Raw genomic sequence first — 14185 nt, 5'->3', positions numbered from 1 at the left:
GCCAGTGGTATTTTTGTGTCAGTTGAACCCTTGTCGAACGGCAGGAGACAAACGCTCGCACCAGACATTTTGTTAGCCAGGCATGTCCGGAGGCTGATGTGGATAGAATTGTTAAGTGATGTACCGAAATAAGTACATGGACTTCTATATTCCATATATGTTTCCAGAAACAGCTTATGTCTGAAGGTAAACTGCTGTACTGTACACGCATGTAACTACGTAAATGATGTCCGTAAACGTCCATGTCGCGGCCACAAAGCTGCAAAATTCTTGCTTCTTACACAATTTGGTTTCAAAGCCGTCTAGTCAAAAAAATGAACATTTCCCTTCCTTTTGTGTCACGGTCTGTTATCAATCAGTTGAAAATAACCAGTAAACGTTGTTCTGCAAGATAAAAAAAACACACTGTAGCGACAGTGTATCGGGCGAAGTGGCAGCTGTAATAGAATATTTGGCATAAAAGAATGAACAAAATGGATATGTATAATGAAGGTCGTTAAACCTGTAGAAAGAAGCTTTTTGAAATACCCTTTTTCTTTCATGTCGTCTCTTTCTACCGACAATGATGCAATACAATAGCTCCTCTGATAAGCACCAACGTTTTTCCGACATCACTCCATCTGTAATGTTGAAACTGAACCCAACATCACCCATAACAAACATAAGGACGTTATTAGAATAAAGCTGAAATATATTATGTTGGCTTGTGAACTCAAATATCATAATGAAATGCATACATGCTATATAACCATGCTGTGCCACAAACATAGGTTAACGGCGATAAGGAGTGAAGGATGTTTATTTACTTTGGCCTTTGAAACATGTTTTGCTACGATAAGAATCCTGAGGTAGTGGAATTAGTCACTTCTGTCGGCAGTCAACCCAAAATAAATTCGAACAAGTGAAGAAATACCTGTCAGTTTATTTAGTTCAACGGGAGCTAACTCCGACTGTGTAAATATGGATGGGGTCGTATTTCAGCCACAGCCGCTGTGGCAGGTATCATTCATAAGCAGCTATCACCAGCATGTGCGAGTACACCATCGAGAACGGACAACAAGGGATGTTGATTCAAGAATACGAATTACGTACACGACACTCTTTGACATTTTTGCTCACTTTTCTGCTGTGGCGTTTTGTTACTAACTACACGGTTTCAGTAGTTTAAAAATATGTCATTTGAGTTTGTGTAATGCACTCAATGCTCGCGATAATTTGTGAATGAAAGACTTTGATGCTACTCGAGATTCTTGAACCCCAGCCAAATTGATCACTAAAGTCAGAGATGTATGTAGAGCTAACAACCTTTACCTAGACGTAAGTGAATAAATATTATATCTTGCTTTGTCAGTTTCTTGACAGAAGGAATAATTGCTTATACAACATGTACATTTTTATTGAGTGAGATTTTTTTCCAAATCCGGTGACATTTCGCTTGTTGTAATTATAATTCCATTCAAATTTTGACAACGGTAATTATGTTTGACAGGATAATAGAATTTAAAAGTATCCCTTTCCAATATTTAGTTGTCCATATGATGTGACATGATCTTTCTGCATCGAACATTTTGTTTCTGGTGAGAACCGACAAATCCCAGTTCTTGGAAATCTACACCAACTTGTTTAATTGCACCTGCGAAGGATTGTTTTCTCTGTAAACCAAAGCGGTAATGGTTTGTTTTCAGAGAGTAACATATTGCTAATGTAACACATTTCACTAGTGTTTATGTCGCTCCCATATGCATGCATCACAGGGCATCTCAACAGCTGGCAAATGTCGAAGGTGAGTAGGATTTCAAGTGTGGTCGTTCCCAGAACTGACTGGTTGTGTCGAGACCATCAGCAGATATACACTTTGAAATTGATTGTTCATTTCATTTCTCTTGTTAACTTGAGATGCGTGTTGTGTTGTCTCTGCTGCAGTCTCAACTGAAAAAAACCATACTGATTGGTTCAACGATGCGTTCACCTGAAACCGATTTAGTAATTTCTAATAAGTAACACATCCTAAGATACTAGATTATTCAGGTGGTATTCATATTAATACACAAATGTACATAGAGAATCTTACCGGAGTGTCTTTTGATATCAAATATATATCCACTCGTTGCTGAAAGTGAGAAAACTCCAAGGCTTGTTTATCAACTCGTGGTGGTATATCTAATATCATTCTTAATTTGTCGTTCAAAGGAAATTAAAAACGAAACGTCACCTGTAACAAGACTTGTGTATGAATACATCCAAGTGAACAAGAGTGACACCAATACGTCATAAAAAACAAGCACATAAAAACCAGTGGTAACTTTTATTGCTACAAAACGTACATAAACGACATCTCCTGGGAGATTATGTAGGTGCTTGTACAAGTAGTATGACCATGTGCTGATACAATATGTGTGATTCAGGCAGTCATACAGGTGCTTGTACAGGTGTGTCCATTTGCTGATACAATATGTGTGATTCAGGCAGTCATATAGGTGCTTGTACCTGTGTGACCATGTGCTGACACAATATCTGTGACCACACATACACCAGCCATGCAAGTAAGTGTATGTGCGTGCTCATTCAAACGCTTGCCATACAAAGAAATGTATTTGTGTGATCATACACACATCACGTGGTTTGTATGGTTAATATGCTGGTGTATGTGTTAGTATAACACACCAGGTCAACAGGTGACCCACATGCCGGTGATCATACACACGACAATCACATGGGGGCGTGTATATAGGACCGTGTACAAAATACGGTAGCCATGGACACCCATGGTCTTGACGATGTATTTTATACGTTAAGAGATTAAATCGTCGCAGATAATCTTTTGTTTATGTTACCTCATGTAGTTCGAATTTCTTACTTGCTCGAAGCGTCGTCCACATTTGCATGAAGTGACTAATAATAAAGCAGTATCAACCACAAAAAATCGACATTCAACTTTTTGGAAATGAATTCATACGTCTAAAAACGGCTATCACCGTCACTTGTCTTTTTTTTCAATGAAATTGCCTTATTTCCGCATCTCAATCTTGTAGCTCATCATGTGGAAGTAACACCTCTTGGGTGTGTTTAACTTCTCCTCAACGACACTCTGGAAGTGAGGGAACAAAGGTTCCTGACAAAAACTTGCTGACAGTGTGCTAGCATCGCAGACAAGAACTGCATTAGAACTAACAGAGTAACACTGAAACTCAAATTAACACAACTGAACCCTAATGCTTCCCCCGAGACTCAGTGAAGTATGTTGGGAGGAGCTGGTAATGATCGCTTCACAATTCCACTGAATGCTGGTCAGACACGGAGCAGATCTTGCCGGAATTCCATTGAATGCTTGACTCGCGGAGGAAATGCCAAAACCTCCAGAAGAGAGTGTTCTTTTTGGAACAGGTTATAATGGCAGCAACGTCTAGCGCTGTTACATCGCTTCATTAAAAGGAGTTTAGTTGGATTTCGTAATCAGGGCATCGTAGATCTGAAAATTGTTTAGCAAATCCAATAATTTTCTCTTGACACATATGTATTACAGTAATAATTTCCTTGAGAAAATCAACCCTTAATTGTCAAATCCTATATTTATAATTTGTGTCTTTCAGTAGCATAGAGGTAATGAACTGTACATATGCACTGTTCTAAAGTTGTCGTTTATTTTGCTTGAGTACCAGGTTTGTCTCAAAGCATGCAGACAAATTGAATAACAACAATTTTGGATTTGATCCTTGTTGTCTCATGATCTGAACACAGAAGAGCCAATTTACATTACCGAGTGTCAATGATGTTAATTTGGTCTTACATAACTCACAGGGGATCTGGTTTGAGGAAGCGAGGAATCACATGAGATGTATGCATTAGGCTCCTGTAATCTCATCTTGTCATTTAGCAGTGCGGCGTTCCGCATAGTGCTTGAACATGCAGGGGCTATCGAGCAGACCCATCGTTGAAACAATGTCCATATTACCCTGTGGCATCGAATTACAGCCTTTGATTTTGCTAAAACATAAAAAGGAGTCGTATTAAATGGTTATCATAGCCTGGAATAGCAGCAACTATTTTGAATTATAACAGTGTAAGGTAACAAAGGTTAATAAGACTGGAGGAGAATGCAGGCAGGCTGTGATGGTAAAACAACCTCGCGTCGCTTCTCGAGATGAGATGCCGCTGAATGGGAACGTTGCAGTGGTAATAAAGAATCTACAAAGAGCCAGATTTATCAGTCTTCATGTTAAGAAAATGGTGGTGTTTTTCGGGATTTAGAGGAAGAATAATGGTTTATTTTATTGTTCATCGTATTGTCGAGAAAGATATCTTACAAAACGTGGTGCGCCTGATGCTTTGAAGATGCTAAGAATTTGTTTATCAGATCGAGCAGTGACTTGAGATGAGTATACCGCTGTGGCGTTTTATATTTTACTGAGGGATTTTGTTGTTATTACGTTTTAACCAATGTTGAGTTTTAAAGTAAAAGCATAGTCCCTAATGTTGTACCGTTAAATTTTGTTTCTTGTAATTGAAGAAACATAATTATCTCATAATAACAAGACTAGTGGATGTATCTTGATATGCGTGTAAGCTTAATCACTTGAGTGAGAAGCGCTTTTTATCTCTGTTTGATCTCATTAATTGGTCATATCATATGAAAATGCTTTTCTTATTGTTTAGAACCTTATTCCATTTATTTGACGGCGTCCCGCAAATATTCGAGTCTGAAACAAACATTCCAGTGATTCATGTGAGCCACAATGCGCGGGTCACCAAGCCTAGCTATGTGCTCCTTTTGACCATTCCTTACGAACATCATTGCCAGTTGAGGGCGACTGTAACCCGAAATCACTCAGGGATACATATAACCTGCCATAAGGAAGACGGGTAACATTACAAATACGGACTACTATCGCCATCTTCAAGTATGTATATTGTCCTTGCAGGTGAGCTGGCGAAGAGCCGCCGAGTCCAGTCCTCTGACAGTGGGAACTCTTACGTTTATAGACGATAACAGATTTAGTATACGCCACCCTAAAGGCTCGACAAAATGGCATCTGGTCATTGAGAAGGTGCAGCTGGAAGATGGGGGTATTTACGAATGTCAGGTTCCATCAAAGGTTCGACATTTAAGATCACATATCTTACTGATTGTTAGAGGTGAGTATTTTAAGGAAACATTTGTTTCTTTAGTTTCGATTCATTAATGAAAACATTCAGTTATTATCAATATTTTGGAGAACTGGTCACCACATTTAGCCAGTCATGAACAGTAATGCAAAGATGTCCCAGTTCTTGTTTGCGATTTGTTGACGAACTTCAATACTCCTCACGTTTTTCATTACGAAGTCCATTAATCGGGGAGCCAGGTAACTTATCCACAATAATAACAATCTAAACGTCAAATCATTGTCCAGTCCAAGCATGCCCTGCATCCCTACTTGGTTCTGTATCCTGATACCTCAGTACCAATCGTAACTAGTTTGTTTCATCTTAATATTTCAGAGCGTCGGACGATAAAAACAGCGTTAGGTAAGTACATCGTGTATAGCAGATCCGCATGACCTCCACGTCACTCACCCGTGTGCTGTGGGAAACACCTGCTTTGTTCGTCAGTAGTGTTTAACGGACAATGTACCTGCATTCTGGTAGGATATTAATGGATGTCTTGCGAACCAAATAGCACAGTATATACTACAATGACTCACCTTGTTATAACAGTATCAACCGCAGTATGGTATGTTCTTCACTAATCTTCAAGTTGTCGTGACAACACCATCATAAATATTGTATATATTACAAAATTGCTTGTTGCTATGACAACATCATCTTCAACATGGCTTATACTACAAATGACACGTTGACGTAACTGCATCATCTGCACTATGGTCTATACAACACTATGACACATTGCTGTTGCAGTGTCATGTTCAACATAGTATATGCTACACTAGACCACGTTGGCGTATGTGTGTGTTGTTCGTCAAGAAAGAATGGTTCCGTCGGTTGACAATTTATATATCTAATGCTTTAACGTCACCGCAACCTCGTTATCACTTCAGTTGTCCATATGTTATCTCTGGGCTTGTGTGTGTGTTGACATACTGTTATTTCCAACTTTCCATGTACATATTAAAACGTCTCAAGTGGTTCCCATTACTGCTTAAATTGTTCCCGCTGGCCAATACCAATGCGCTCTGAAACCAACATTTACAGATCTGTCTGGAAGGCCTGGAATAATTCTTGGTGATCTTTACGGTAATTCATCAATGTCGTGTTGAAATTTCTCTTTCTGTGGCATGGCAATTGGGGTTCCGCATAAATCATGTTTGCAATCAGTCAACCATAGTTTTCTTATCACGGAGAATCACATTCTTCCGTGCTTGCTGTTCTAGCAACTGCTGTGCATCGTCACTATGTGCTGCACTGCGTGTCTGTGTGTAAGTGTGGCATTGCGTTTTGTCGTTGGAGGAAGAAACATCACCTTGATTTTCTTAATCGATAGCGAAACGTCATAGAAAATTATTTCATTCCTTCGTGTAGTTTGTGAATTTTGATACTTCGATGGATTCCTACAAGCTGTCTTTGCCTGTTACTAGTGCCTGTCGTGGCTTGATGTGCTTGTCAAACAGCGTTATAATACATTAGTCTTTGGGTTTGTATCTGTAGTTTTCTTAATTTGTCACTTTACCGAATTGTTTTATATTTTGTAATGTATCGTAAAATGTCATTCCGATACAGTATCAAAACATTTTAAGACTAAGACACATATAACTGAAATATTGTAGCGCCTTGCTGTTTCAACTTTGACCCAACTGCAACTACATATACGCAGTAAAGTCCCGAAGTCATACGGAAGCTGAAGGCAGGGCGTGATGGATGGTTCATACTCTGTCGTGAGAATGTGTTTATGAATCACTATTATAGCCATGAATAGCTGCAAAGTGTCTGATGTGGCTTAAAACAGCATTTACTCACTCACTTTCAAATATTGGTGATAACAGGTGTTCTCGAAAACGTGGGCGTATCGTGCCGAATCGGTGGCACCCTCAACAGGTACATGCAGAGGCAAGGCAACCTGCAACCAGTTCACGGTTGTCACTAGGACCAATGTTCCATAATATGGTAGATGAGACAGAAGCTCGTATCCCCAGCCCCGTATAGCAGCCATTAACATTGTTCTTGTGGAGAAGAACACTTCGTCGACATTTACGGCGCTTCTCTTCTTCTTTCTTTTCAACAACACTTCACCACCCACATTAGTCCCCATTGGGAATTAATCAACGCCTTTGATCCTCCAGTAGAGGGTAGCTAACAGTTAATAGTTTATATGTTAGGTTTAAGCTTCTTGGCTGTGTGAGTCCTTGAGTCCCCATGACCAGAGTGTCAGATTCATTTTTCATAACGTGTCACTAGCTGTTTGGGTGGCGATGATAGCGATTATAGTATAAACCTTTGAAATGTTTACTTGTTCAAAAAGGATTCGCTCTTGTTCGTTGTCAGGTCAATGATTTTTTGGCATTCTTAGGTGACTGACCCTGTAAGGTAAATAAGATCAACAAAGCCCCTTTCCATTGGCATTAGAAATCTTAACCACTTAAAGCAGTGTCCCCAATATGCGAGGACTGATGGACTGAAGCAGATTGTAAAAGATGCACAAGGAAAAACGGTCAATGCCAATATATCATTGATACAGTTAATGTTTTGGTCGAACAGAAGGGGTGTTCTATTCGACCGTCAAATGCCGTCTTCTCTGATATATACATCGTGAATCATTCGTAGTTGTGACTTTCACTCTATTAACGTTTGTTTTCTTTCTCACTTAAATGTGATATAAAAACGTTATTCTTTCAATCATTATTTTGTCAAGCAAACAAAATCCGCCATTAACTCATCTGTTTTTATCTGTACATTTACTTTCAGATATACAAATTACAGGTAAACCGTTTGTAGAGAAAGGGGATACGATCCTTCTCATGTGCAATGCCACAGGCAAGGACCACCCACCCGATGATCTGGACTGGTTCAAAAACGGGAATAAACTTTTAACCCAATATGCAAATAAGGTGTATATAAGGAAGTTTGTTTCCTTGACAACCAAGACAATCGTCAGCATTCTTGAGATAAAGGATGCAACTCTGGAGGATGCTGGGATGTACGTTTGCCGGACGTCTGATCTCCAGATTACAAGTGCGAGAGTCAACGTATTAAAAAGTAAGGATAATCATGATTGTGTCCTTACTCCATCAACACAGAATGTGTAAAGCAATGTTGTGGTTACAAAAACAATTATTTCCTCAAAACGCTGTGTTGTAACTGGCATTCTTCCAACACATTAAATGCCACAAGACTGTTGCGATAAGTCCTTGTACGAATTACGTACATCACAAGCAGGGATCACAATCAAAGACTGATGGCGCCGTAAGCATTTCGTCAAGGTCACCTTGACCAATAGTCTAAAGCGGCGTTAAAACAATCTCACTATGTTATGAAATAATCAGCAACCTGGTTTCTATTAATACCGAATTTATTCATTTTCAGCCGATACTTCCAACTGGAAAAGAGGTAGGTGCATTTCGTGTAAGATGTGTTAGGCACTATAAGAATCGTGTGGTTGTATCTAAAGCTGGTGAAAATATGTCAACTGCAGTGCATGTTAAAGTGTTGGTTCATCCATGCCGTGTAGTTTTCGTCCATATTATCACAATATTATTATTACAATATTCTATTTGTAATTGTAAGACGGTGGTATTTTGACTTAACATTATATTACAAGCTGCCTTATAAATGTACACGTTGGTTGGTCAAGTAATTAAATATTCAATGTTTCTGTTTCAGGTACAGCTCCGAAAAATTCTACAAGTGGAGCAACTAGCTCCAACAACGGGACTTATTCTTCCCACAATTTTACATTTTTAATTCTCATGCTTGTTTTGACAGTTTTAAAAATATGTGTCTGGTGTCCAAGGTGACGAACTCCTTCACGACGACACTACTCCGTCTTTCCTCACGTCATTCTAACCTTTGTGTTTGTGATATTTTGAATGGATTAAGCGGGATAACTCCAACAAGACTGTGCCCAAAGTGAGAGCACATGGGAGTAAGAGTTCTCATCGATATCGAAGACATGGACCTGGATATATTTTCACATCATTGTACCTAGTATTTATTCATCCCTATCACATATATATATACATCAGCATTCGATACCTCATTTTCAGTCATTCGTCGCTTAGCGACGTTAGGAACATTAATGGGACCAGAAGAAGCGTTGTTGTCAGTATATACCTTCAGTTTGGGGCTGTAGGGCTTGTTGAACCATTCATCCAGCTAACTCTCCCCTCCATCAGTATCACGGAGAGAGCTCTGATGGAGGGACATTGTACTCTCTTACGTCATCACGTCATAATTTAATCGTGTCAACATCGACGAATGACTCATTCTCGGTACATCATCCCCGAGATATACCATGCACCTGTGCACGGGAAGCGAAACCTCCCCCACATGCCCAGGAGACGTACCACGCCCTGGTACGACATCCTTCTGTAGTCGGCCAGGGACACCACGTCCTGATACAACATCCTTCTGTACCCGAGAGGCGAGCGACCCCGTTATACACCATCCCTCTGTTCTCGGGAAGAGACACCACGTCCTGATACAACATCCTTCTGTACCCGAGAGGCGAGCCACCCCGTTATACACCATCCCTCTGTTCTCGGGGAGAGGCACCACGTCCTGATACAACATCCTTCTGTACCCGAGAGGCGAGCCACCCCGTTATACAACATCCCTCTGTTCTCGGCCAGGGACACCACGTCCTCATACAACATCATTCTGTACCCGAGAGGCGAGCCACCCCGTTATACACCATCCCTCTGTTCTCGGGGAGAGGCACCACGACGTGCTATACCATCCTTCTCGGGAAACGAAAAGACACCGTGCAGGACCTTCCTCATGTGTTCGGGAAGCCACACAGTACCTCGGCCTTGTTGCACAACTTGATCACTTCCCGACATAATGGTATGTCAGCTCATTTAGACCAGATTTAGTGCATGACATCGTTCATGTAAATATATGCATTTGTTGCTCCGTCATTTTGTTTCAGCATGTAATATCCGTCACTGATACTTCGTAGTGTTGATCAATATGTCCCTTTGAATAATATATCCACTAATGCGAACATAATCGAGCGATCATGTCTAAAACACAAACATCACAAACCATTGGTTTGCTCTAAGTCTTGTATCTGAGGGTAATTCTGTCCTGAGGTAAAGACAAACCACTGGTGTGCTCTTGTATCTACGGGTAATTCTGCCTTAGGGTGATACCAAACCACTGGTGTGCGCTTGTATCTACGGGTAATTCTGCCTTAGGGTTATGCCAAAACGATGATGTACCTCGTGGTTCTGTACCATCTTGGACGATATCTTCGAAACTGTGGTTATATATGAATGCAGACGTGTCTATGGGGTAAATGTCAAGAGACATGCAAAAGCACAAGACAAAAGCATATGATAATGTAAATCTTATGACGAATGCAATCTTAGACAAAGGTTAGACGCTGAAATATATCACGACTTAAGAGTGTTAGAAACGCCAACACAGCATAGCAAACGTGGTAATAGAAACTACAGACATGAAACTATACAATCAGTTCTATTGAATATTCGTATTTAATCTTGACGCCACCAGAAGTATGTGTTAAAATGTCTCCACACGTGAATCTTTCTTCATTATTTGCTTATCATTTCCAGAGTGACCGTTCCCAGACCTACCACAGCCATGCAACTCGCCAGACACGTTCACGTACAGGTATTCTTGCTTTACCTGTACTTGCATACTGTTCATATCAGCTTGGACTAATGTGTGGTGCTGCCCCGTATTATATACAGTAAGAGCGAAAACCCTCGAAGCCAGGTCCTTTTAATAAGGAAAAGCCGTGCTTAAAAATACCAATCTATATCGATAATAGTATAAGAACGGACCTTGTCCCGTACCCGGAAATTTGTTTTATCATCCAAAACTGTATTCCACAGGAGATATTGCTTGTGTGAGATCAAACGATATCTCCTAGGAGATATCATTTTGCCAGTAGATATGTACAATGTCCTGACAATGCTATGACGTCATGAACTGGATGACGTTACAATGCTATGACATCGCTGAACTGCAAGTCAAATGACAGAACCGCTTCCAGAGATTTCATTGAAAACTAATGAAGAGTGAATTTTTATGATAAATAGAATCTCACCTTCATGTCTTCTGATATGAAATATATCAACACTCGTTGATAGAAGTGAAAATATCCTCGGCGCGAATCGGATATTCGTAACTTTATCAACTCGTGGAGATATATCTGATATCAAAAGACATTCAGGTTAGATTCTCTACATATAGGACAACTGAACTGGGTTCAATGTGTTTTCATAGTATCCAATTGAAGTTACAAATAACCGTTTGCAATTCATTGTTGTTCGACTCAAGGAAGATGAGCCAAAACTAATAGAAAAGAAGGGGATTTCTATAATGTGATATTGCATATTTTATATCTGGCAATAATTTTGGAGTAACACCAGCAGATGAACCCAGCAAAGTGTGCATGAATGTGTTTCATGTGAGGGTGGAGCGCTAATGTGGCTATACTAAATTACACGTCAATTTGTTGCAGCGTATCCTGGTGCGTGCGAGTTGCTCTTCCATGTGGTGCCATCTATCGACAAGAAGCGTCTTTGACGGATCAATTCACCCTGGAACATATACGAGAAATAGCACCTTATCTCGGTGTGTCGGTGATATATCCCAGTAGCATTGGTGCACACAAGTACATTGTTACAGACAAGCAGCCACAGTGTAGTGTACACAGTGTGGCAGTTATTAACACTGTCTCTGTAATACATATGCACTGTATTCTACAATATAGTAAAGACACTGAAGACACACGTGCAACAAGATAAGCAGTGTTACTGTACATAAACGGGAAGAAACAGTTTCTTAAGCATTCATACAAATGTATACACAATATCACACAGCATATTAACAATATGATTACCGAGACATGGTGTCGCTACAGTGATACATACACAGTATGATACAGTATTACAGATCTGTTCATACAATGTTGTAGAATTATGACACTGTTACTTTAATACCTACACAGTAGGTACACAGTTTGACTGCATTACATCCACAATACGATACAGTACATAGCACTGCATATGCAAAATGAAAAAAATATACACGCTGTTGCTGTAGCACATACACGCCATCTTACAGTAATACAGGCATAATGTATTGCATACATGTTATTTTACAGTAATACAAATATATTGTAGTACATACATGTTATCTTACAGTAAAACAGATATAATGTAGTGCATACATGTTATCTTTACAGTAAGACATAATGTAGTACATACATGTTATCTTACAGTAAAACAGATATAATGTAGTACATACATGTTATCTTACAGTAATACAGATATAATGTAGTACATACATGTTATCTTACAGTAAAACAGATATAGTGTAGTACATACATGTTATCTTACAGTAAAACAGACATAATGTAGTACATACATGTTATCTTACAGTAATACAGATATAATGTAGTACATACATGTTATCTTACAGTACAGTACATACATGTTATCTTACAGTAATACAGACATAATGTAGTCATACATGTTATCTTACAGTAAAACAGATATAGTGTAGTACATACATGTTATCTTACAGTAAAACAGATATAATGTAGTACATACATGTTATCTAATGTTACAGTAATGACAGACACATAATGTAGTACATACATGTTATCTTACAGTAAAACAGATATAATGTAGTACATACATGTTATCTTACAGTACATACATGTGTAGTACATACATGTTATCTTACAGTAATACAGATATAATGTAGTACATACATGTTATCTTACAGTAAAACAGACATAATGTAGTACATACATGTTATCTTACAGTAATACAGATATAATGTGTACATACATGTTATCTTACAGTAATACAGTACATACATGTTATCTTACAGTAAAACAGATATAGTGTAGTACATACATGTTATCTTACAGTAATACAGACATAATGTAGTACATACATGTTATCTTACAGTAAAACAGACATAATGTAGTACATACATGTTATCTTACAGTAAAACAGATATAATGTAGTACATACATGTTATCTTTAGTAATACAGACATAATGTAGTACATACATGTTATCTTACAGTAAAACAGATATAATGTAGTACATACATGTTATCTTACAGTAATACAGACATAATGCAGTACATACATGTTATCTTACAGTAATACAGACATAATGTAGTACATACATGTTATCTTACAGTAATACAGACATAATGTAGTACATACATGTTATCTTACAGTAAAACAGATATAATGTAGTACATACATGTTATCTTACAGTAATACAGACATAATGTAGTACATACATGTTATCTTACAGTAAAACAGATATAGTGTAGTACATACATGTTATCATAATACAGATATAATGTGGTACATACATGTTATCTTGCACATGTAAAACAGATATAATGTAGTACATACATGTTATCTTACAGTAATACAGACATAATGTAGTACATACATGTTATCTTACAGTAAAACAGACATAATGTAGTACATACATGTTATCTTACAGTAAAACAGATATAATGTAGTACATACATGTTATCTTACAGTAAAACAGACATAATGTAGTACATACATGTTATCTTACAGTAAAACAGATATAGTGTAGTACATACATGTTATCTTACAGTAAAACAGACATAATGTAGTACATACATGTTATCTTACAGTAAAACAGATATAATGTAGTACATACATGTTATCTTAGTAAAACAGATATAATGTAGTACATACATGTTATCTTTAGTAATACAGACATAATGTAGTACATACATGTTATCTTACAGTAAACATACAGATATAATGTAGTTACTTACAGTACATGTTATCTTACATACATGTAAGTAATACAGACATAATGTAGTACATACATGTTATCTTACAGTAAAACAGATATAATGTAGTACATACATGTTATCTTACAGTAATACAGACATAATGTAGTACATACATGTTATCTTACAGTAAAACAGATATAATGTAGTACATACATGTTATCTGTAGTACATACATACATGTTATCTTACAGTAAACAGAT

General features: G+C 38.1%; 1 protein-coding gene and 1 long non-coding RNA gene across 2 annotated transcripts in view; both read left to right on the top strand.

Moving 5' to 3' along the window:
* The window catches only part of LOC124291850 (lachesin-like), a 128859-nt gene extending 119091 nt beyond the window's left edge, over positions 1 to 9768 (top strand). The window contains exons 3-7 of the mRNA XM_046728920.1: positions 4920 to 5133; positions 5479 to 5505; positions 7897 to 8187; positions 8515 to 8538; positions 8812 to 9768. Of these exons, the coding sequence (XP_046584876.1) occupies positions 4920 to 5133; positions 5479 to 5505; positions 7897 to 8187; positions 8515 to 8538; positions 8812 to 8945 (690 nt within the window). The 3' untranslated portion in view covers positions 8946 to 9768. The remainder of the gene's footprint in view (positions 1 to 4919; positions 5134 to 5478; positions 5506 to 7896; positions 8188 to 8514; positions 8539 to 8811) is intronic.
* An 18-nt stretch (positions 9769 to 9786) lies between these two features.
* LOC124291851 lies at positions 9787 to 12599 on the top strand. Its single transcript, XR_006902295.1, has 3 exons — positions 9787 to 9993; positions 10728 to 10785; positions 11642 to 12599. It is a non-coding gene; the product is annotated as an uncharacterized LOC124291851 (long non-coding RNA).
* The last annotated feature ends 1586 nt before the right edge of the window (positions 12600 to 14185 follow it).

Source organism: Haliotis rubra, unplaced genomic scaffold (genome assembly GCF_003918875.1).
Source record: "Haliotis rubra isolate DU_JTF1 unplaced genomic scaffold, ASM391887v1 Scf50, whole genome shotgun sequence".
NCBI lineage: Eukaryota > Metazoa > Mollusca > Gastropoda > Lepetellida > Haliotidae > Haliotis > Haliotis rubra.
Note: the sequence above shows the minus strand (reverse complement) of the source record. Positions and strands in the feature narration are given on the sequence as shown.